General features: G+C 47.6%; 1 protein-coding gene across 2 annotated transcripts in view; it reads right to left on the bottom strand.

Moving 5' to 3' along the window:
* The window catches only part of LOC137434354 (cytochrome P450 2F3), an 89,305-nt gene that overhangs the window by 17,141 nt on the left and 47,877 nt on the right, over window positions 1-24,287 (bottom strand). For both annotated transcript variants that reach the window (XM_068127265.2, XM_078785436.1), the window contains exons 8-9: window positions 21,195-21,379; window positions 11,766-11,907 (exon numbers count right to left, since the gene is read on the bottom strand). In XM_068127265.2, the coding sequence (XP_067983366.2) occupies window positions 11,766-11,907; window positions 21,195-21,379 (327 nt within the window). The remainder of the gene's footprint in view (window positions 1-11,765; window positions 11,908-21,194; window positions 21,380-24,287) is intronic.

The following is a 24,287-nucleotide window of genomic DNA, read 5'->3' on the forward strand; positions in this document are numbered from 1 at the left end:
CAGGGCACCGATGCCCCACAGGTGAAGCACACGTAGTCGGCCCTGTGGGCCATAAATAAAAGAAAAATAAAAAGGACACATTGGGCACACTTTATTGCAAATAGGCCGCCAGTAAGAAAATGAAAGAATGACAACATCTGGAAGAACAAATAATGATAACCAGCAGAGGGAGCCGAAGAGCAAGAGATCACCTGCAGGGTTAGGGGTTGTTGATTTTATTTTTATTGAACATGCATTGAACACTGATGAACTATGGTGACTGCACCGATTGGTGCTTGAGGGTGCTTGTATTGGTGCGTTTTTGTGTGCTTTAATGGTGCGTCGATGCAGAGCAGACTGTCTCCCCCCCAGAAAGAACAATCACAGGTCCTGGGTTAGTTTTGTAAATAAAAATAGCGTCATTGTAAATAATGCTCCCCACCGTCAGTGTATAGTTGAAGACCATTCCGCAATTCGGTTAACTGTGGGCGTAAGTCTGTTAGGCAGGGTGCAATGGAGCAGCGGGACACATTTATTTATGTTTTAAAACTGTCGCACTCAGGGTCAGGTTAAAAGTAGAGGGAACTACACCTACGTGTCACACTAAATAAAAGTTGTAGGCCCGGGACGTGCCTAAGAGGAGGAGGGTGCAGTGTTGCGGATATGAGGACTGTATATTTTTTTGATTGTGTAAATTATTATTATTGTTTATTCTGCGCCCCCCTGCCTCCGGAGCTGTGTAAAGGTGAAAGGGCATCCCATAATTAGTCCACAAGCATACACGTCAGCCAATAATAGAATACCCCTGTTCGATAGTTATATCTTATTCTGTGTTTTAGAGTAAGGCTGTGTCTCCCATTAATTGAAGTACTCCATTGCACCAGTGAAAGAGAATAGATCCCCTTTCATTCCCATCCCCAAAATCTCCATTTCCTTTCACATCCCCTTTCGTCATTGCCGAGCCTCGATTGCCAATTACCTCCCCTCCAAAACCACCATTTAACAGTAACAATCGGGTCGGGGAAGAGGGGCGTGCCCGCCCGTCGTCATCAAGGGCGGAGCCAGAGGGTCGCATGACCAACCAGGGCCGAGGTGAGCACACCGATGGGCATGTCCTGAAGGCCGGCGGCTTGATCGCCAGAGGCGCTATAAAGGCGCGCGCGCAAGTGGCGTGAGAGAGTCAGTCAGTGGAGTCGGTGGTCAGTTGGTTGCGTTGGTTGCGGTGAGGAGTCGGTGGTGGTGGTCAGTGGTTGCGTTGGTTGCGGTGAGGAGTCGGTGGTAAAGAGTGAGTGGACCAAGACAGAGTTGAGGGTTGGACCAGACGGACCAGACGAGTCCTGGCAAAGCACGCGACGTCCACAGCAGCCACAACAGCAGCTTGGGGCCTGAACGGCGGTTTTGAGCAAGGCCGTGAAGGAACGGCGGCTGCTAAACGCGCCGATCGTGCTGCAGGACCCCCTTGGACCTTCCTATCCCTCCAGCCATCCACCTCCTGCCTTTCCACCCTTCTTGTGTACGTGAGTTTGTTTTGTTTGTTCTGTCCCTGGGTTAATTAAGTCTGTATAAGCTAGTATTTGCACTGTGTCACCTGCGTCTTATGTGTTGTAAATAAACTTGATTGCTCCTTTTTGCTTGTGTGTGTACAATAAATCCAATTACTCTTCTGTCCGTCTTCTCGTTTTATTCCTTTTCCTCTTTGCATTTCGTCGTTTTAGTCTTTTCCCAGATTGGGCAGCTGCGGTGCGATACGGCCAAAGTTCTGGGTGAATCGGGGATCCTGTAACGGTCGCGGTTGGACCATCCGCTCGGCCCATCATAACATCTAAACCGCGATCAGTAACAATATATATATATATATATATATATATATTGTTGCGAATATGGAATTTGGCCTCCATATCCGCTTGTAAATATTCCCCTATTTTCTCCAATACTCCCCAACTTTCCCCGATCCCCCATTCCCTAGTCCCATTGCATGTAAATAACAATCAGTAGAGCCGACCTTCCCCTTATTCCCCCATTAAATGTCGTGCCCAGGTCCACCGCACCACACGTAGACAACTTTCGGACATCTTCCTAGTTATTCTTAATCTATGTCAGTTAAGGCCTCGTTTCCATTAATTATGACTCTTCGTTGCACCAGAATGTGATTATATGGCATCAGTAGTGAGTTTAGGACCTTTCCCATACCTCCTTCCATCTTCTTCCCCAACAATTACAACAACAACAGAGGAGATGGCGGCGGAGCGGGGGAGGATGCGTCCTCACACCGGCTCGATTAGCTCCAGACCATGCGCTCCACGGGGTTACCACGAAGGGGCTCCTTGTCAGCTCCTCGTCAGGGGCGGAGCCAGTAACCCCCCCGCACGCACCCAATGAGAAGCAACGTGCCGATTCCACGAGGCGGAGCTAACGAGCCGAGGGCGTGTCACTCCCCGCCGGATATACGCGGCCCCGCGCCGGATGTGACGTGAGATGCGCCCCCAGCCTGGAGAGAGAAGTCGCCACCCCTCGAGCGCTGCAATACCTCCACCGCATCTCTTAAACTGGACCGTACGTGATCCTGCCCTGAGCCCAGGTGCACCTGGAGCGATCGCTACCCGCTTTCTTTGCCATCAAACCCCGTGTGAGTGAGCCTTGTCCCGTTTATCTGTCGTCCGTTGGGGTTAATATAAGTGTGTTTAAGTGCCCACCTTCCTATGTTTCCCTCTTGTCCCTGTAATCTAAACCTTCCGCATTATTGTAATAACAACCTTTGAGAACCGTATCCCTGGTGTCGTGTCGTATTAATTCCAGCCGTGTGTCTTCTTTTTCCTTCATTGGTCTAGCATAGCGCGATTAGTCAACGTTCGGGCACAATCGGGTAACTTGTGCAGACGTGGTCATACCATAAAACCGCTCGGTAAATAACATCCAAGCCACGTCTGTAACAATTGGTGTCGAGGAGTGGAATTCGAACCCGGGACTAAATTAGTTAGGCCCAAATTTTGGGAGGGAAAATCGAGCCGGAGCGCGTACGGCGCTCGACCGAATCGATTCGGAGCGCGTTTCCCGCGCGAAATTATAACGGCGAAATTTCAATTTGTTTTACGAAAATAAAAAATAAAAACCGAATTTTGAAAGTCGCGCTATGGCGGATCAAGACAGCTGGGGTCCGGTAAAGGAGAGTGAGGTAGGGTCGATCCAGGACCAAAATGAGGGACAGGAGGAGAGCGAAGCAGTGAGGGCGGCAGGTTCGCAAAATAGCGCCGTCACGCACGAAGAAGCGGGCGCGCAAAATGGCGCCTCGCTGATCACCGCGCCAGCGACCGTGGCAGCGCCCCCGATGGATTGGGGCCTTTTTTTCATACAAATGAAGGCCCTTATGGCCCAGAATAGCGAGAAAATGAGGGAGGAAACGAGGGCTAATAATGAGCGATTGGGTGAGCGATTGGAGGACCAAATGGGGGTAATGGGGAACCGGATGGATGCTCAGGGTGAGCGATTGGAGGGCCAAATGAGGGGTACCGGTGAGGGATTAGAAAAGAAATTTGAGGGGTTAGACAACGGGATAAAAGAAGTAAAGAATGGGTTAACGGGGGTAGAAAACAGAATGGCCGCTCAAGAGAATCAGATAGAGGGAGTGAAACATGGGTTAACGGGGGTAGAAAACAGAATGGCCGCTCAAGAGAATCAAATAGAGGGAGTGAAAAATGGGTTAGAGGGGTTAGAAAACAGTATGGAAGGCAAATTGAGGGACATGAGGGACCAAGCGGAAAGGGAAGTTAAACAAATGGAGCAGCAGATAGAGGGGGTCAGAATGGGGGTAGAAACCAAACTGGATGCTCACAGGGAGGAAATGGAGCAGATGAGGGTGGCATCTGGGCAGGAGATGCAAGTGATGGGAGAGCAGATCAGAAGAGGAGTGAGTGAGGAGGTCGGAGGAGTGCGCGAGGAGGTGAGGCACTGTAGGGAGCACATGGAGAAGGAGGTGAGAAAGGGGACTGTAAAGTTACAAGGGGGCATAGAGGTCCTGACGCAGGAGGTGGAACAGCTGACGGAGGGACAAAAAGAAGTAAAGGAGCAGGTTCAAAGGAACACTGCGGTATTAGGAGGATTAAAAGCGACACAAAACGACATAAAAAACGACTTGATAGCGACAAAGAGGGAATGTCAGATGGTACGTGAGGGACTGACAACGAGGCTGGACGAGGTGATAGAGGTTATGGAGACGAAGGACCGGCAGGTGAGGACGCACATGGAAACGGTCAAGGTAGCCTTGGAGGACGAGCTTGAGGAGACGTACCGGGGAATAAAAGAGGTGAAGCACAAATTAGAAGAAGTGGAAGAAGGGATGAGCGAAATTAAGAAGCGACGGAGAGGGGATAAGAAAGAGATAAAAGAGGAGATAAAAGAATTGGTCCAAAGTCTGTGTTTGGATCGTGATGATGTGCTCATTAACCGGATGAGGGATTCGCAGGTGATGGAGGAGAAGCGAAGAGGAAGAGGACCCGGTGTAAGTGGTGACCAATATGGTCGTGCGTATGATGCGCCAGGGGATTTAAGAAGCTTGGGGATTGGTTTGGATCCGGGTGTTCGTGAAAGGCCGTTGGTGAAGTGTGCGACAGGGCTGGTGTGCGAAAAAGGAGGTGTGCGAGAAAGTCCGACTCTGGGGTGTGTGAGGAAAAAGTGCGTGCCAAGGAGTGAGGGTGCTGGCGAGAGTGAGTCGGTCGTAGCGCGTGTGCGAGGGGGCACATGGAAGCGTGGTGTGGTGAGTGTTACAGAGGGTGTGACGGGAGAGTGTGCGCGAGAAAGGTGTGTGACGGACAGGTGCATGAGGAAAGAGTGCGCTGTCAGAAGTAAGGAAGAGTGTCCACCTGTGGTGAGTGTTACAGAGGGTGTAACGAGAGAGTGTGCGCGAGAAAGGTGTGTGACGGACAGGTGCATGGGAAAAGAGTGTGCTGTCAAGAGTAAGGGTGAGTGCGTTGTCACGAGTGGAGGTGAGAGTAGTGAGAGTAGTGAGAGTGACAAGGAGCGTGAGTTGGTTGTGACAGGTGAGCGAGGATGTACACCTGAGATGGAAGGATGCACACCTGGAATGGTAGAGCGTGAGTGGGAATGCACGCTGGAGTTGGTGGTGAGGCACGTGGATGGGTGTGCGAATGAGGGCACACCTGTGATTGTCACAGAGGAGGTGACAGAGGAGGGGGCGCGAAGAGGTGTGTTGGTGTGGTGTGCTACCAACGGATGTGTGCCAAAGTGTTCGGTGGTCAGGTGTGTGACCAAGGCTGTGAGTGGAATGGGTGTGCCTGGGTGTGTAAGGAACGGTACAAGGAGCATGGAAACGGCTGGAGGTGTGAGCAAGGAACGGGCTGCGGGGTGTAAGCAAGCAGGTGAAGCATCGACGGTGACCGGGTTAAAGGTTAGGTCGACTTTTAGCCGAAGCGGGCCCTCGGTGCGTGCCGGGTTTCGCGTGCCGCGAGAACCAGCGGGGATCCGAGCCACGGCGGGTTCAAAAGGACCGCCGTGCGCGATCCGTGCTGGGCCTCGCTTTGAACGTCCGTGCTCCACTAGGCGGAGCGGGCGGCCCGATAGAAAGAGTCGTCATGGCGACCACTTTTTGTTGAGGAATTCCGGCAGGTCGAGATCGGGACATTGGATGGCTCCACGCCGAGGTGATGCGTGGGATCTCGGCCCGGGTAAGCCCCCGTCCCTGCACCGAGTGCCGGACGCATCCAGCCGCTGGCACAAAACAACCAGCATCCATTGCTTGGCTTTACGAAGCCGGGCTTTGGACAGGAATTGGCGCACCGAGAGGCAGTAGTGAGTAGACTGGGTGATGAGGTTAGTGTTTTTGACCCAAAATTAGAGAAAAACAAAATTTGATGATTGGCAAAGGATTGGCAGAGTGATGATTGGTAATGGTACAGTGATTGGCAGATGATTGGCAAATTTTTAATTTGTTGGATTTGGACGAGCGAAATTGGTAGTGAGAGACCCCCGATGTGGTGGGATGGCAAATCCACCATCCTTCCCATGTGGGGCAAAGGAGCAATAGCTTATGGGGTGTATGGCAGTGAAAACTAGCCCGGGTGGGTTAGGATATTGTGTGTAGGGATCTAGAGAAGATGACCTTAGGTAACGTTAAGGTTAGTTAGTGACTGATACCTGTAGTAGGGACGCAGGTAGATTAGTGTGGATGATAATGACGTGGGAGCGTAATAGTTTAAAGGGACGACTGGGAAGCGCAAGTTTCAGAAGGGAGTAGTTAGCTGAGATGATGCCGTGTTTGTGAGAAGTGAACAGGTGTGATTGCACAGGTGTGCAACTGGACAGGTGTGTGGAGCCGTGTATGAGTAGGGAGTGTTGTGGATCAGCGCGAATGCGCTTGGGGAGAGAAGGGTGCAGGTGGCACCAGGTGTGAGAGCACAGGTGTGCAGGTACAGGTGTGTGGAGAGAGTTGGAGTGAGTGGTACGGAGTGGTGTGCATGGTGCGAAGGTGTGGATGGGGGAAGAGTGGACCCCTTTCACGAGTACCCGGGGCGGGTAGTGTAAGTGTTAGGTAGAGGGTACAGGTAAATTGTGGTTGGATATTGGCATTTGTGGTGCGGTTGCAGAATGGTGTTGTGAATGGGTGCATTAGTGTTGTGGAAATGGCTGGGCGTGTAGCCTGTTAGTGTGTGTAGTTGGTTGGGCACTCCACCACTGTGAGGATGTCGGCCAGGTGAGGCCGCAGGTGGGCTCTGGGAGCCGGTAGTTGTGAGTGGGTGCCTGAGGATCCCGGGTGTGGATCGGGCAGCCCAGTGCCAGAGAGGGCACGGAGTGGGGAGAGAGCCAGAGGGCCTTCCCCAGGTAGTTAGGTTAGGGTAAGGAGCAGGTAAGCTCGGAGGCAACTGCAGTGGTGGAGGTGTGCAGGTGGGTAGACCCACTGGGAGAGGTACACGCCGCAGCCCAGAAATTGTGCGAGGGCACCGGGAGATGAATCGGGGGAGTGAGACCCCAAATTGAAAAGCACCACAGGTTGGCCAATGGGAATTGGTTTTTAGAACCCATAGAGTAAGAGGGCCAATGGTTTGGCCGGAGAAAGACCCCGGGTAGTGTAAAGTTGTTAAAGTCATTTAGGAAATAGTTAGGATTGAAGAACCTGTCGCACCATACGCAGCCACTTACCTGTGGTGATGATGATGACTCCACACCTGTGTTTTCTTTGTTCTGTGTGCAGGAAATGAGATTGCTGTGGATTTGTGAGACGCATCACGACGTGGATGAGACATTGGGGTGATTCCATCTCTCCCTCCTTAGGAGGGACTGATGATGAATTGGTGATGGCAAATTTTGATGTGCAGTTGGAGATGGCAAATTTTGATGAGAGTTGAAAATGGCAAATTTGATTGGTTAGGAGGGAGAGAAGACGAATTTGGTTTATGGGAGGAACGGGGAAGACAGTAGGGATGTTTGTTGATTTGTAAAGTAGATGTTTATGGGTAGTGTTGTGTTGTGTGGATACAGTAAGGGGTAAGGGAGGGGCCATGTAGGTTACCTGGTGGGGGGGGGCGTACGATAGGAACGTACCTGTCTCACCTGGTTCCCATGTGCCCCCAGTGTGCATTACCTTATATTGCGTGCACTTTTGCGCCCTTACCACCTTACTCACTTGTTTCTTCTTTTGTCTCCCACCTCCGAGGATCTGGCTTTGGGGTAGAGAGAGAGGAGAGAGAGGTGCTGGCTGCGCAGTTGTGGGCCTGCACTTTCGCTGTTTGCTGCCGGGATCGATACACCATATGGACCGCAATGTTTGTGGCCACCCACAATGGACCGCAGTTCGTTTGCGGCCAAGCACCACCCGGGGATGGACCTATGGGTCAACGTGGCACCTATGCCATACAGGTGAACCACTTTTAGTTACCACCAAGTGCACCACAAGAAGAGCAAGAGACACCTGCAGGGTTAGGGGTTGTCGAATTTATTTTTATTCCAATGAACAATGGTGACTGCACCGATTGGTGGTGGGGTGGTGCTTTTGATGCTGGGAAAGGGTGCTCTGCACGTTATTAAAGGCCGTCGGCCACAGAGCACTCGTGGGTTGGTGTATCGATGTTGGCAAGCGCGCTCTCTCTATGCATAACATCTGCATGTGTTCCTCCAAAGACAGGTCCTGGATCGTAGTGTAAATAGCAGCGTAGTCTTGTAAATAATGCTCCCTACCGGCTGTATGTTTAGTTTGAGAATTCTTTCCGGATTCGGTTATCCTGTGGGTGTGTTTCTGTGAGGAGAAGGGTGCAACGTCGCAGGGGGACATATTTACTCATTTGTGAATATCTGTAAAACTGTCGCACTCAGGGTAGAGTTAATAGTAGAGGGAACTACATTGCGTGCCACACTAAAGTAGGTAAAAATTTATCGGGTCGGGACGCCCCGAGGGTAGAGAAGGGTGCAATGTTGCGAATATGGAATTTGGCCTCCATATCCGCTTGTAAATATTCCCCTATTTTCTCCAATACTCCCCAACTTTCCCCGATCCCCCATTCCCTAGTCCCATTGCATGTAAATAACAATCAGTAGAGCCGACCTTCCCCTTATTCCCCCATTAAATGTCGTGCCCAGGTCCACCGCACCACACGTAGACAACTTTCGGACATCTTCCTAGTTATTCTTAATCTATGTCAGTTAAGGCCTCGTTTCCATTAATTATGACTCTTCGTTGCACCAGAATGTGATTATATGGCATCAGTAGTGAGTTTAGGACCTTTCCCATACCTCCTTCCATCTTCTTCCCCAACAATTACAACAACAACAGAGGAGATGGCGGCGGAGCGGGGGAGGATGCGTCCTCACACCGGCTCGATTAGCTCCAGACCATGCGCTCCACGGGGTTACCACGAAGGGGCTCCTTGTCAGCTCCTCGTCAGGGGCGGAGCCAGTAACCCCCCCGCACGTACCCAATGAGAAGCAACGTGCCGATTCCACGAGGCGGAGCTAACGAGCCGAGGGCGTGTCACTCCCCGCCGGATATACGCGGCCCCGCGCCGGATGTGACGTGAGATGCGCCCTCAGCCTGGAGAGAGAAGTCGCCACCCCTCGAGCGCTGCAATACCTCCACCGCATCTCTTAAACTGGACCGTACGTGATCCTGCCCTGAGCCCAGGTGCACCTGGAGCGATCGCTACCCGCTTTCTTTGCCATCAAACCCCGTGTGAGTGAGCCTTGTCCCGTTTATCTGTCGTCCGTTGGGGTTAATATAAGTGTGTTTAAGTGCCCACCTTCCTATGTTTCCCTCTTGTCCCTGTAATCTAAACCTTCCGCATTATTGTAATAACAACCTTTGAGAACCGTATCCCTGGTGTCGTGTCGTATTAATTCCAGCCGTGTGTCTTCTTTTTCCTTCATTGGTCTAGCATAGCGCGATTAGTCAACGTTCGGGCACAATCGGGTAACTTGTGCAGACGTGGTCATACCATAAAACCGCTCGGTAAATAACATCCAAGCCACGTCTGTAACAATATATATACAGTAGTGACCCCTAATTCCGAACGCCCCTCATCTCGAACTACTCTAATTCCGAACCGTAAATTCGAGAAAATTTTGTCCCTAATTCCGAATGTATTTCTATAACCGAACCGCCAACATAGCGTTAGCGTCGTTCATATTTCCCACCGCGAACGTCGAGATTTTGAAGGCTTTGAAGAACCTATTGTGCCTGCTATTGTAGCATTGGGTCAGTCCATGGGCTTGGAGGTGAGTGAAGAGGATGTGGAGGAGTTAGTGGAGGATCACAACAAGGAACTCACCACAGAAGAACTTCAGCACCTCCACAAGATGCAGCAAGAAGAAGTGGCAGTGGAAATTTATTCAGAGGAGGAAGAGGGAGCTAGTGGTAACATTTCCAGTGCTGAAATTAAAGAACTGTGCTTCCATTGGTCTAAAACACAGGCCATTGTTGAAAGGTGGCACCCTAATAAAGCAGTGGTTAACAGGAGAATTAACTTGTTCGGTGACAATGTGATTGACCACTTCAGAAAAATTAAGAAAAGTCGCCAACACCAGGAAACTTTGGAGAGGTGGTTCTCTAAAGAAAGCAAGCCTAGTGAGCCCCAACCCTCTACAAGTGGTGTTAAGAGACAAACAGAGCAAACACCAGAAGCACAGTCATCTGATGTTAGCTTGGAAGGTGCCTCACCTTCCAAGCAATAAAACCCTCTCCCTCCTTCCTCCTCTCCAGCCTCCACATGCACCATCAGAACTCTCCACTAAGGTAAATGCAGTTATTTTCATGTTAGTACATTTATTTCTTGTTTTTATTATTATTATTATTTGATATTTCGGGCATTTACTCATCTTATTTTACCTTGAATCATGTGTATTTGCAGTTAAGTGTCTTGATAATGGATTTTTGGGGTCCAGGAACGGATTAATTCACTTTCCATTATTTCTAATGAGGAAAATAGTTTCTAATTCCGAACTTTTCCCAATCCGAACTGCCGCTGGAACGAATTAAATTCGGATTTAGAGGTCCCACTGTATATATATATATATATATATATATATATAAAATGTATATATATAAAATGTATATATATAAAATGTATATATATAAAATGTATATATATAAAATGTATATATATAAAATGTATATATATAAAATGTATATATATAAAATGTATATATATAAAATGTATATATATAAAATGTATATATATAAAATGTATATATATAAAATGTATATATATAAAATGTATATGTATATATATATATATATATATATATATATATATATATATATATATATATATATATATATATATATATACTGTACATATATATATATATATATAAAACACAGTTTGTGTGTGTGTGTGTGTGTGTGTGTGTGTGTGTGTGATGTTACCGATAGACTCCTAAACGGAGAGGCTTACGTGCTTGATATTTGGCATAGACATGGCCATTGAGCCTGGGACGAACATGGCCGAACTCAAAATATTTGACGATCCATATTTTTATTCATATTTACCTCAGCGCATTTCAGCGCACGGAATCAACGTAATCAGAGCAGGTGGGCGCTGATTCGCTCAGAGCGATCACGTGATGACGCTATGACGCTATGAACGCTATGACGCTATGAAAAAAAAAATCGCTATGACGCTCTGAAACGCTATGAAAAAAAAATCGCTATGAACGCTACGACGCTATGAACGATATGAAAAAAAAAAATCGCTCGCTTTATTTACCAAGGGGCTCGCTCTCCCCCCGTTCCCCTCCCCTCCCCCGCCCGGCAATGTCGGGTACTTCTGCTAGTGTGTGTATGTATATATATATATACTAGCCGAAAGCACCCGGTGTTGCCCGGGTTCTTTTTGAATGAATTTACTGCTATAATTCAGCTTTTACCCACGGCCGTAGAAGATTGACTACTATAATTCAGCTCAGCTTTTAATTGTGAAATGGGCCCAGCCCGGCCGAGGTGGGCCTCGACCGGCCTCGCCACCTAGCCTATAACCTTCCCAAAGGCCCGTCCTGACATTTTTGGTTTTAGAGGTTTCCTCTTATCTTTCACCGTTCAGGAGATTAGCGCGTGCAGACAAACAAACAAACAAAAACTTTATTTTATATGCAGTATATAGAAGATAGATAGATAGAAGATAGAAGATAGATAATACATAAAGGGGAAAACGCGTATTATGATGCTCCATGTACAATAAACAACAATGCAATAAAAACAATTATTATCACCATTCTTTTGTCAAATTAGTTTGGTAGATGTTACAATTGTGGAGGAAATGTGAGCAAAATTCTTGTATATGTCGAATTACCTGCTGAGAAGGCCATAAAAGCATCACGTTTTACAAAGCCTCCATTCTCATCCAGGAAGTGTGACGGGTTGAAGTCGTATGGAGTGGCCCACTCTTTGGCATCTCGATGCACAGAGTGAAGCAGAGGAATAATGTGTGTCCCCTAAATATGGTTTGGTAAAAGAAAGACTTTGATAAAGTAACACCTGATAACTGCACTGAATAACCATCATATCAAAACTCAAAGAGAACTGAAATGCAACTGTTTGTGGAGCAGAGCTCCAAGTGAATACAAATTTACAATGCCATTTACATGTAAAAAAACAAGGATGTAACTTCTTATCGAGGCATAACCACTCCTTAAGAATTGGTATTTAAACAAATAAATAATGGATTTGTTCAATCCTGACAAATCACTCTTACTCACATTTTCTCCAAAAGGATTGTCTGGCAATCCCTTCCATCGACTTTCTTAACAATCCTGCTGAGGAAGTTCAGTCACTCAGACTCTTTGGTATCATTAATCAGCCAGGATCTTTCTTGGGCAAATCACATTTTGGCCTTCAAATTTCAAAATTGACTTTCAAAGACAGTCACCAACTGGGCATCCTCTGGCGTGCAACGTCCTTCCTTCCCTGACATGCCTGAACTCCTATCCAAGGCCTTCAAGATCATTGCAATATCTCCCACGATGAAGCGGAGTCTCTTCTACTGCCCTCCTTTCTGGTTTTGCACCCTCTGCTCTTTCCATGCTTTGGTCTTCCCCTTCCCTCCTCCCACCCCACAGGTTTCCGCAGGGTGCACATGGCACACCAGCAACCCCGCAACCCCCTTCGCCCAAAAGCCAGAATCACTGCACACCTCCACTCATTCATTCCTTTTTTCTTTTTTTTCTCATCGGTGCAACCAACTTCCACGTTCTATTCAATCTCACTCCTACCTTCAAGAGCTCTTTGACATATCCTTCCCTCACCTTCAATGGTGCGCCCCTCTTGGTCACTATCATCCCACCACCATCCTGAATCACCACCTCCCCCTTTTATGTCCTTGGTGTCCTCATCCCTATCATAAGCCAATTTATAGATCATCATCCTCCCACCATCACCTTCCAACTTGTTGTAAACCTCCTCTTTCATAGCATTGCTCACCTTATCCACAGCTCTTCTTGCTCCTATTTGCTTCTTTTCACAAACTGCCTTCACCACTTCCTCTGTCCACCATACCTGCTTTCTATCCCTTGACAATGCACCTTTTCCTGACGTCCTTGCAAACAACACTTGTGGACCACCTGGTACTCTACGATGACATTTTCCCTACACTTCCCCCACCTAATAACCTTCTGACCCCTGCTCTTAACCTCCCTCCTTTTCTTCCTCCTCATTACAAACACCACAGGATTATGCTGGGTGATAACATGCTCTCCCACCAGTGCCTTGCAATCCTTAACCCTCCACAGCTGTTGCTGCCTTACCACCACCAAATCAAATTATGTTCTATGCTGTCCACTCCTTAAGTTAATCTTGTGGCTCTCCCGCGTTTGGAAGAATGAACCAGCTATGGTGTTCCCATTCCTTGCCACAAGCTCCACCAGCTCATGTCCCTCTCTATTCTTCGTCCACCAACCAAATTTACCACCACATTCCTCTTCACCCGGCTTCGCTACTCCCACATGCTTGTTAAAATCCCTGGCAATGCACAGCATCAGCTCCATCTCAACAATTCCCATCATTCTCTCCAGTGCATCCCTGAAAACTTTCTTCTCCGCCCCAGTCCTTCCCATTTGTGGCCCATAAACCGAAACAACACACACAATTCGCCTCTGTATCACCACCCATGGCATAACTATCCGACCCTCCCATCTTTCCACTCTGACCACCAGCTTGCTGATCTCTTTCCAATAATCTTATTCCCAAACCATTACTCCTTCCATCCCCACTCCATGCAACATCTTGTATCCTCCTACCAACCTCCTCGCCCTGTCTCCTTTCCATCTGGTCTCCTGCACACACAACAATTCTAACCTCATTATCTGCAGCATCTCCACCACCTCAACCCTCTCCCCCTCCCCCCGAATGAGCTCACTTTCAAACTACCTAGGCTGACCTCGTTTCTGAACTGCTGCCCAACTGGCTGAGCTAGTGTCATCCAGATAGATTTGGGACATTCAGGTCACCAATCAGCAGCGCTGTCTGGGCTGCCCACCTGGACCTACTGCCCTACCTACTTTACGAACCTTGTGCGCGCTCCTTCTCACACACACACACACACACACACACACACACACACACACACACACACACACACACACACACACACCACTCATTCTTCCTCCCTTTCCCACCCCTCTCCCTCCACACTCAACTCCTCTCCACCACCCCTAAGGCACTCATCCCTCCCCCTCTCCCACCTCTTCCTTATGTCCCACTCTCGCCACTCTCCTCAATACCTTAAAGTCGTGGTTATTCATCTTACCTCAAGTAAATGCTTACCAGAAAAATCAATCAGTTCAAAACCTACACAGCTCGTTATAATGAACGAAGCTCCCTCACCACGACATGTAGCAATGAACGAAGAAGCCCAAGAGGACCATTGTGAATGAGTCTCTCTCACCACGAAACTATTCCCATATCACCACACATGTGCATCCTCCTTCATTCCAAGTCATTTCTTGAAAAATTCACAACCATTCATAACCGACATGAAGTCATTGTCTGTACCTGAATATACTGCTCTCACTATGTGCTGACACTTCAGCATCACTCTTGTCTCTCTTGAAGTTTGAAGAATCTAAAGGTCTCAACATTATTGGAATCCCCCATATAGAGGCCAAAGCACAAGGCCCATTACTCTCACATTGCACAAACAGGTTAGTGGCGTCTCTTTATCACAGCCTCTCTTCTGGTCGAGCGCCCTCTGCTTTCTTGCTCTTTCTCTTTTTTTTTTTAAAATATATTTTTTTTGTATACAGAATTGAGTCTCGTGAAAGAGCTAACATTTATCACCAAAAAAAATAAAAATCAAACACAAACAAAATATATAAAAAGAGGGAGCGGTAGACAAGATGGGGAGAGAAGGGAAAGCACACAAACACAACATTTGAGAGCAGGGACATCGGGAGATGTGTGGGAGGGAGAGGGCTTGGGGGGAGGAGGCGTGGGAAGGGGGAGGGGGGGGGTGGGAGAAGTATAAAACACAAGGACACCAAGGACTTCCAGGAAAGAAGTTGGTATTTCAAAAAAGGGGATTTGGGGTGAAATTAGCGGGGGTAGAAAAGAGCAAGGTTTTGGATGGGGGAAGACAAGAGATGGTGGTGAACAGCTGTTTCAAAGACCTGGAGGGAGGAGTGGGATTGAAGAGAGTGACGGAGTTTGTTCCAGAGGTGGGAGAAAAGAGGAATGAAGGAGTGAAGGTGAGCAGAGAGTCTTGATTTTGGCAGTTTAACCATAAGAGGGTTGCAGGCAGATCTTGTGCGACCTGTAGGAATATTTGGGGGACAGAGCCCAGAGAGAGCTGGGGGAGCAAGGCCGGAGAGGAGTCGGTCGAAGACGGAAAGACCACCAACCTGCCTGCGGTGAGTAAGACCACCAACCCTCTTTCTCTGTCTCTGTCTGTCTCTCCTCCCATTTCAGTAACTCAGTAAATGCGGACGTACAACAGTGAAAGGTTCCTCCGGGAACCCCTTTTCTACAATGCCCTCTTTCCTGCTATTCCTCACTCACGTGCTTTTGTTCAACGTTTTTTGAGTGCTGGAGTGAGCACGACTCGGGACCTTCGTGACTGTAACAGGAATAGTTGGTTCTCCGCAGGACATCTTCAAGTAAGAACTGGTATCAGATCTTTGAGGAGCGTCGCCAAGGTCCTACAGGAAATCCTGTGTGTGTTTAGGCACCTGGGCCTGAGATTAACCACCAACATTGGTGACCACCATACACCACCACAGATCTGTACTTGCTCTAGCCTGCCGGCTGATAGCGCCACAACATCTATCTTGTTATCCTCCTCACTACTTTCCAGCAAGGATAAAAAGAGACTGTATCGTTTGTGTATTTCAGTCCGGTTTCCCTCGTTACAGCTAGTTTATTTTGGGGCTCGATGGAAAGAGAAACTGCCTTCTGGGTCTCCCTCCCATCCGCAATGGTCTGCAATGTATGTTTCACCGATTGTTAAAAGAACTGGTGATATTGCTTGGAGACTCGCCCATATGGTGTTGCCCTCCAATGTTTTATTACATCGTTTTAATGAGGATAATTCAGTGGAATGCCCCTTTTGTATGATTTCTGAAGACCTTTTCCATGCTTACGTAGATTGTGTAAGACTCTCTCCCTTCTTGGTTTTTTATCAACTTTTTTTAATCGTATGAACTTTTCTTTTTCTACACGGGTTTTTATTTTTGGAACACCACTGAGTTACAAAAAATGCTCTGAGACTGCACTTGTTCATTTCTTAATTTCTATTGGAAAATTAGCAATCTACAAAACAAGAAAAGCAAAGCTCCTGGCAAATGCTGATATTTTATGTGATGTGGTAATTGTGTTTAAGGCTCTGGTCATGGCAAGGTTACGCTTGGAATTTTCTTTTTGCCAAATGAAAGATGATTTACAAACCTTTGTGGAAAAATGGTGTGTAAAGGGTGGGTTTTGTAAACTTGATAATGGTTTGCTAAAATTTTTATTTTAGTGTTTGGTGTTTTTATTGTCGTTGTTCGGCTGCACATGTTTGGAATTGTTGTGACTTTATTATTTGCATGACTTGTGGTTTTCTTACCTTTATAATAAACTAGCCGAAAGCACCCGGCGTTGCCCGGGTTCTTTTTGAATGAATTTACTACTATAATTCAGCTTTTACTTGCGGACGAAGAAGATCGACTACTATAATTCAGCTCAGCTTTTAATTGCGAAATGGGCCCAGCCCAGCCGAAGCGGCCTCGACCGGCCTCGCCACCTAGCCTATAACCTTCCCGGGGCCCGTCCCAACATTTTTTGTTCCAGAGGTTTTTTTTTTCCTATCTTTCACCGTTCAGGAGATTAGCCTGTGCAGACAAACAAACAAAAACTTTCTTTTATATATATATAGAAGAGCTTCAAAAGTCTCTCTCTCTCTCCCCCCCCCCCCCCCCCCCCCCACTCTCTCAATCAATTTCAGGATGCACACATTCTACCAGTAACCCCCTCTGGTTAAACTGCCAAAGTCCAGACTTGGTTCTACAAATGTAAGAAAATAGGAGTAAAATAATGTTGATGTGCAGCATCTTTTCGTTTTGATGCTGTTCCATCTGACTCATATCCCCATGGCTTCAAGTAGGTGGTGCACTACCACCTCACATCTTCCTCTATCCCCATCCACAATCTATTGTACACCCATTAACCATACCTAACGTAACCGAACCCAATCGTCTTGCTTTCCTCCCTCCCCTTCTCTCTCCTATTTTCCTATTTGCTCACTTTCTCCTTACTGGGTCCAATGGTGGCTCCACTGCCGCAATGTCAGTGTGTTACCTGTTTATACATCTGTCAACACCCTCTTTATGAGACTCGATCTTATAACAAAGAAAATAAAAATAAGAAAAGTTATTATTGCCACATGATGATCTACTCTGTTTCAAAAGGTATCACGGGATCTTTATCTTCCACAAGGCTACACATCCCCTCCGAAGGACAGCACCCTTAATGATGGATAGACCAGCTAGCGAAGTACCAGGGTGACAGGTTATTTCTGGATCAGGAATCATACACAGGGAAGACACTTCAATAACAAAAACACAACAGGCATTTTAAGGCCATTTTCCCTGGTAGAGCAGGGGTTAGCCTTGCGGTCCCCATGACAATCTTCTCCATTTTGCCCTATTTTCTACATCTCTCCTTGTTAACCCCCTTGCCCGCATTTCTTCTTCCACCATCTTTAGCCAAGTCTTTTTCGGTCTTTCCCGTCCTCTACTTCCTTCTACATTCATTTCCATCACTCTCCTCAACCAGTCACTTTCATCCTTCCTCAACACATGACCAAACCATCTCAACCTGTTTCTCTTCACAGCATCCATCACAGGCTCTATTCCCATCATCTTTCGCAATTCATCATTTGTCTTCCTCTCTCTCAACGATACTCCGCACATCCACCGAGCCATTCACATTTCCACCCTTTCCAGCCTTCGTTGCTGCTCTACGTTCATTACCCATGTCTCGCTGCCATAAATCATAACACTTCTTACACATGCAGCATACACCTTTCCCTTCAGCTTCAATGACACTCCCCTCCTCATCAGCACGCCACTCAGTTCCCGAAACTTCTTCCAAACACATCTCACTCGAGCAACCGTTGCCGAGTCTGATCCACGTTCTCCATTCAGCATGTCTCCTAGGTAGCAAAATGTTTTCACACCTTCCAGCTTCACGCCGTCTCCAAGATCCAACTCAACATTCCCACCACTGTAGCTCCCTCTGTGCACACCTTACACTCGAATGTAGCTGCCACACTGGTTAATGACCCTCTTAGACCACTACATTTTTGATGAACCCACTCAGAAAACATTGTACATTGAATGGAGTTCACTCTGACACCCTTCCTACACACAGCACCGGACCACTTCCTGGTCCTTTCCACCTCACCACATGCTTTACCACTTGCCATCACCTTCGTTTTTCCAATATTCACCTTCAGACCCTTTGTCTCCAAACATTCCTTCCACTTGTTTATCTTCTCCTTCAGTCCATCCATACTCTCTGCAATCAACACCAGATTATCTGCATACAACAACTCCCATGGTAAACCCTCCTTGACATTCAGAGCCATTATCTCCATCACAGCTACAAATAGTCGTGGACTTAGTAACGCCCCTGATGCACTCCCACCTTCACCTCAAACTCACCACTGTTCCCGTCCTTTGTCCTTACAGCTGTGCACGCTCTCTCGTACATTGCCATCACTACTCTGATCAACCATTCCTCCACTCCTAACTTCCTCAATGCCCATGTCACTACTTCGTGTGGAACCCCATCAAATGCTTTCTCAAGATCAACAAACCCAAGAAACAACTTCTTCCTCTTCTCCATGTACTTCTCCTGCAACTGCCTTACAATAAAAAGTGTGTGTCGTTCCTCTTCCTGGCATAAATCCAAACTGCATTTTGTTGATCTTCACTTTCTTCCTTATTCTCTTCTCCAACACCCTTTCCAATACCTTCATTCCATGCTCCAATAACTTTATCGCTCGATATGAGCCACAGTCCAGAGGGTCACCTTTCCCCTTGTATAGAGGGACGAGGGTACTCAGTTCCAAATCCACTGGAATACGGCCTTCTTTCACCACCAGATTACAGATCTCTGTCATTCTCTTTACACCCCAACTTCCCGCTGCCTTCAACATATCTCCCACAACTCCTGTCGGCCCTCCCGCTTTTCCACTCTTCATTGCTTTTATCGCTTCCTCAACTTCCTTCTCAGTTGTCTTCTCTGCCGGTCCTAAAACTGGGTTACTCTCTATGTTGCCATCCCATTCATTCTCTGCATTCAACAGCATTTCCATATGTCTTTTCCATCTTCGTTTATTTCCATCTGGGTCCACAACGATTTGTCCCACTTAATCCTTCAAGCAACTCACCCCCATCACACCACACCTCTTTCACTATCTGCTTTGCAATCCCGAATACCGCTCTCTCACCCTCTTCCGAATCAAAGCGTTCTCCGAACATTTTCCTACATGCCTCCTGCGCCTTTGCTACCTCTTTCTCTGCATCCTTCTTGGCTGCCTTATAACTTTCATGCTCTGCTTTTTCTGCTCCCGTACCCTTCACCTTCTGCCACTCCTTGAACTTCTTCCTCTTCTCTTCAATCCTCTTTCCAACTTCATCATCCCACCACCATGTTTGAGTGCCTCGGTGGTCCTTTTGTCCATCCACAAACCTCACCAACGGCTCCCAACAGACTATCTTTCATTGACATCCAACCACTTTCAAGCTCAACCACATCATCCTCTGCCATACTCAGCCTCTCTTTTAATGCCTGCCTCACTGTCACCTCTTTCAACCTCCACACCTTCATTCTCGGTTGGTACTTCACCCGCCGAGTTCTCCTCGCACCTTTCACCCTTATGTCGCAGACAACCAAGTGGTGCTGTGAAACAGCCTACTCCCCCGGGATCACCTTTGTGTCTCGGAGGTGCCCCCTATCTCGCCTACGCACCATCAGGTAGTCAACGGTTGTCGTCGACCCACCTGACGTGTATGTAACAAGCTTATTATCCTCTTTCTGGAACTGAGTATTACAAATCAACAAACCAGCTCTATCAGCAAACTCCAAAATCCTTTCACCTTCTCCATTTCCCACACCATATCCGTAACCCCCATTAACTCCCTCAAAACCGTCCATACTCCTTCCCACATGTCCATTAAGGTCTCCTCCTACCACAACAACTTCCTCATCTTTCACGTTTTACATCAGCTTCTCTATTGCACACCAGAGCTTGTCCTTCTCTTCATCGCTCCAACCGACCTGCGGAGCATATCCCGAGATGGCCTTCACCAAGAGCTTTCCAATCATCATTTTCACCATCATCAACCTATCACTCACTCTAGTCACACTCACCACACTGTCTACAAACTCCTCAGAAAACAGGACACCAACACCATGCACTCCTTCCAGGCACCCTTGCCATACAAACTTGTATTTCTGTCCCTGCCCATCCTTCACCATTCTCACACCACTTCCCTTCCATCTCGTCTCCTGCACACAACATATGTCCACTCTTCTTCTGACCAATACTTCCACCACTTCTCCTGATCTCCCTGTCATTGTCCCTACATTCCATGTTCCAAACCTCAGAAACCGATCTCCACGTCGGGCATCAGACGTTTCGTCGTCATAAATGGAGTGATTTCCACCCTTGCTTCGATCGGGTTCCCCACCTTGAGTTTTGACGAGAGGGAGTGGGGTCCCCCACGGGGTACTTCGGGCTGTACCCTGCCCATATGTCATTGTAATTGTCATGGTTCCCTTTTTGAGGCAATGTTATATGGCCGGATGCCCTTCCTGACGCCAACCCTTTTAGTTGCCTCTTAGGACACGCAGGGATACGGTGTACCTATTCTAAACCAGGGTACACGCCGGGTAGGGTAGACACTTCACAGGCAAGTAATAGTAAACTACTTCTGGATGTATCCTGTAAACTCAAGGAACAGATGTGAACATGTGATTTGGACTTGGGAGTAGATTACATCCATCCACTGATAAAATGTCGTACATTTAATCTCCTTTATTAGACTTTCATTTCATTTTAACCAAAAGGACAAATGTTCAGGGCACAGAGACCTGAACATTTGGCACAGAGACCTGAACATTTGGCACAGAGCCCTGAACAATGATTCTCATGATAAATTTATTGATGCCACTGTGCACACCTTGTAGTAATAAAAGGCAGAAGGAAACAATTGCTTATCAAATTACTCTTTGAAAAACACACCTTGGGGATGAGGAAACCATTGAACTCGACGTCAGTGGTCGTGGCATGTGGGATATTCATGGGGATGATGTCGGAGAATCTCTGTATCTCGTGAATGACCGCGTTGGTGTAAGGAAGGTTCTCCCGGTCTGCCATTGTTGGGGCTCGTTCACCCAACACTCGGTCTATCTCAGCATGTACCCGTGCTAAAAAAAAGGTAGAAGATACATTTCCTCATAGCAGATCAGATTTGCTTTTCAATCAGTTTAGCAGTCGATTGTCTATTGCAAGAATATACAAAGATAACCAAAGAAAGATGCCGAAAAAGGTAATTCTACCCATCTACAGCAATCTGTAGAACAACTCCAAAAAACAATACCTTTTTCGCACTCTCGAATGGAAAAAAATATTATGAAATCAAAATGATATTGTACATTAACCAATTTGAGATAACAATGAATAGCATCATCATCATCATCCTCATTTATATTCGTATTTCAAACAATTTGAGTCAAATGACAGAGAAAATAAAGTATAAAAAAGTAGAATGCAAAGAAATACCACACAGATCCAGGAAGTTACAAAGATTGTTTTGTTGACATGGATTAAACAAATAGATCTTCCTTGCTTTCAACATCTGAGTCTGAATTCCCTGTATGTTCATGCAAGTAAAGTTGTGGAGGAATCGATTAATAAGCAAAGCTTGCAGATTATAGACCCTTATATATTACATATCGTTACGTTTATGGGGGGTAGGCAATGGAATACCTTAGGCCAGGTAGGATTGTATAGGGTAGCAATGTGCTCCGTATGCCGTGTAGACACCTTGATGCAACTAAGTCAGGCCGCTTGTCCGGTAAGGTTGTATATTTGTCTCCATGCGAGGGGTGGAGCTATGCTAATTAGTTAGGGTACAAGGTAACTTTCCTTGTATGTAAATTGCCTCTGTAGATTTCCCTTTGTTCCTTATGACACCCACAACACCAGCCATGCGATCAGCGCTTAAATTAAATAAACCACACAATCACCGACCCGAGCCAAACACTACCACTGACGCCACCAGCTGTCATCACAAGGGCTGGCAATGAGGGAGACGAATGAGCAATTGGAAGGCAAAAATGAAATGAGGAAAAAATTAAGGGGGGGGGGGAGGGGTGTGTTTTGGCCCCTAGCTGGACTCGGACATGGAAGAGTTGGGAAATAGAGCCTCGGAAAAAGCGATCCCCAAGAGGAATTTAGAACAGCTGCAGGGAGGGGCATAAAGACCCGAAGAAGGGGTTGTAACCTGCAGCTGCGGTTGGGCACACGATGCCAAAATTTTCAAAAGTAAATTTAAAATTAAATTTAAATTTAAATGGGAGTATAATTTGCCGCAGCCATGGAGGGAGTTGATCCCCGGGCTGCAAAATTCGGAACAGGAGAAGTCATTGGGGTCAGCCTCGTGTAAAATTTGCCCCTTTCGAAATTGGGTTACGCCAGCCAGCTGAGGGGCTGCGCTGGCAGGATATGGACATGGGGTCCAACCATGGGTGTCATGGTATGACCTGGGTCACACGGGGGATCTGGTGGAGTGTGGCTCCCTTGTCCATTGGGGCAAAGCCCGAGCGAGTGTCTCGGGCCGGCAGAATCGCCGGACCCTGGTGAGGGTTTAGACCACTGGGGGTCCAAGGTGGTTTCTCACAGGCACCTGGTAGGGTGTATCATGAGTATCACTAGTGACTAGGGGGAGGTGTTGTGGGTTGCGCTTTGGTGGTGGCACCACGGACGGCCAACAAGGGTCTGATGTGGTGACCACCCGGGCATACGGCCTGACAGCCTCTCCCTGAGACTCTGCGACAGCCAGCATGTGGTGACCTGCCATGCTGTGCTGGTCTATGGACGCCGGTCGAACCACATGGACAGGTATGATATAGTCCACTGGACAACCATATTAGGGCATCTGTGGAATGTGATGGTGTGAGCATAAGCTTCCACAGATGATCTGCAGCGATTTGTGGACTCTCAGCTTGGGAAGAGAGCCATGGGATTAAATCAGTGATTGGAACAAGCCGAGCATATGGGGCCATGCTCAGCTGGCAAGTGTATGGAGAAGCGCCCTTCTTTGGTGAAGATAGTGAAATGTGGAAAAATTGGCACGGGCAATTTGAAGGTTACATGCAAAATTTAAGGGTGAATTTTATGAAGCCATAGTGGACACGGCCAGTGACACCATTATTGATCCAAGTGTGCTAGACCAAAGTGTTGGAGGCTGGGACAAAAATGGATAGAGTAATAGGACACAGCCTTCAACTGGCTACGGGGGTGACGGCGACAATATTGGGATGCGGGGTTGTAGGGACGGAGTTGGGCAGTTTAGAGATCAACGTGGTGATGTGGGTGGCCGAGCTGTGCGGCCACGTCTTCTGGGATTGAGTCTCCTGGTGGAACACGACTGCCGACTGGACCTTGGGCATGGTCATATGTGGGTGGGCACTGTGGCTGCATGTGGGTGGACTGGGGGATGTGAGAGGTGCAGGAGACGTGATGTGGATGCCACGCATTGCGACCGTGCCCCTAAGATCCGAGGCCGTGGTAATGGCGGAGTTAGCAGCAGGTGCTCACCACATTGGCCAGCTGGGGCTAGTGGAGTCGTGGTCCTCGCAGGGGGCTGAAGGATGGATGGTGGGTCGCACCCTTATGGACACTCATGGGCCATGTTGGCATTTCGGCCGCTCAACTCACCCGATAGTCCTTGCATGGTAGAGGGGCCGTGCTGTCATAGCCAAGGGTAGTAGTGTAGGAAAGGTCACCGGAGGAGGTGGATCCACACGCTTGCCAGTACAGCGGGAAAAAAGGAAATTTGGAAAATTGATTGACCCCATGGGATAAATTTGGAATTTGGCCAGGTGGATGGCATCCTTGGACCCGACCAATCTGTGACCTTGATGCTTACTGTCCCAGGGCTTCGGTACTTACTCAGAAATTGGAACATGAGTAATTTGGAATGGGGGCGGGTGAGAGTGACGGCATGGTCGGTGAGTGCTTTGGGTTGGGTGCCACAAAGTGTCTTGTGGGTGGCGTTTGTTTATGTGTAGATGTTGTGTTTTTGTGTGGTCATGAGAATGGAAATGGAGT

Source organism: Myxine glutinosa, chromosome 10 (assembly GCF_964187855.1).
Source record: "Myxine glutinosa chromosome 10, kmMyxGlut1.1, whole genome shotgun sequence".
Taxonomy (NCBI): domain Eukaryota; kingdom Metazoa; phylum Chordata; class Myxini; order Myxiniformes; family Myxinidae; genus Myxine; species Myxine glutinosa.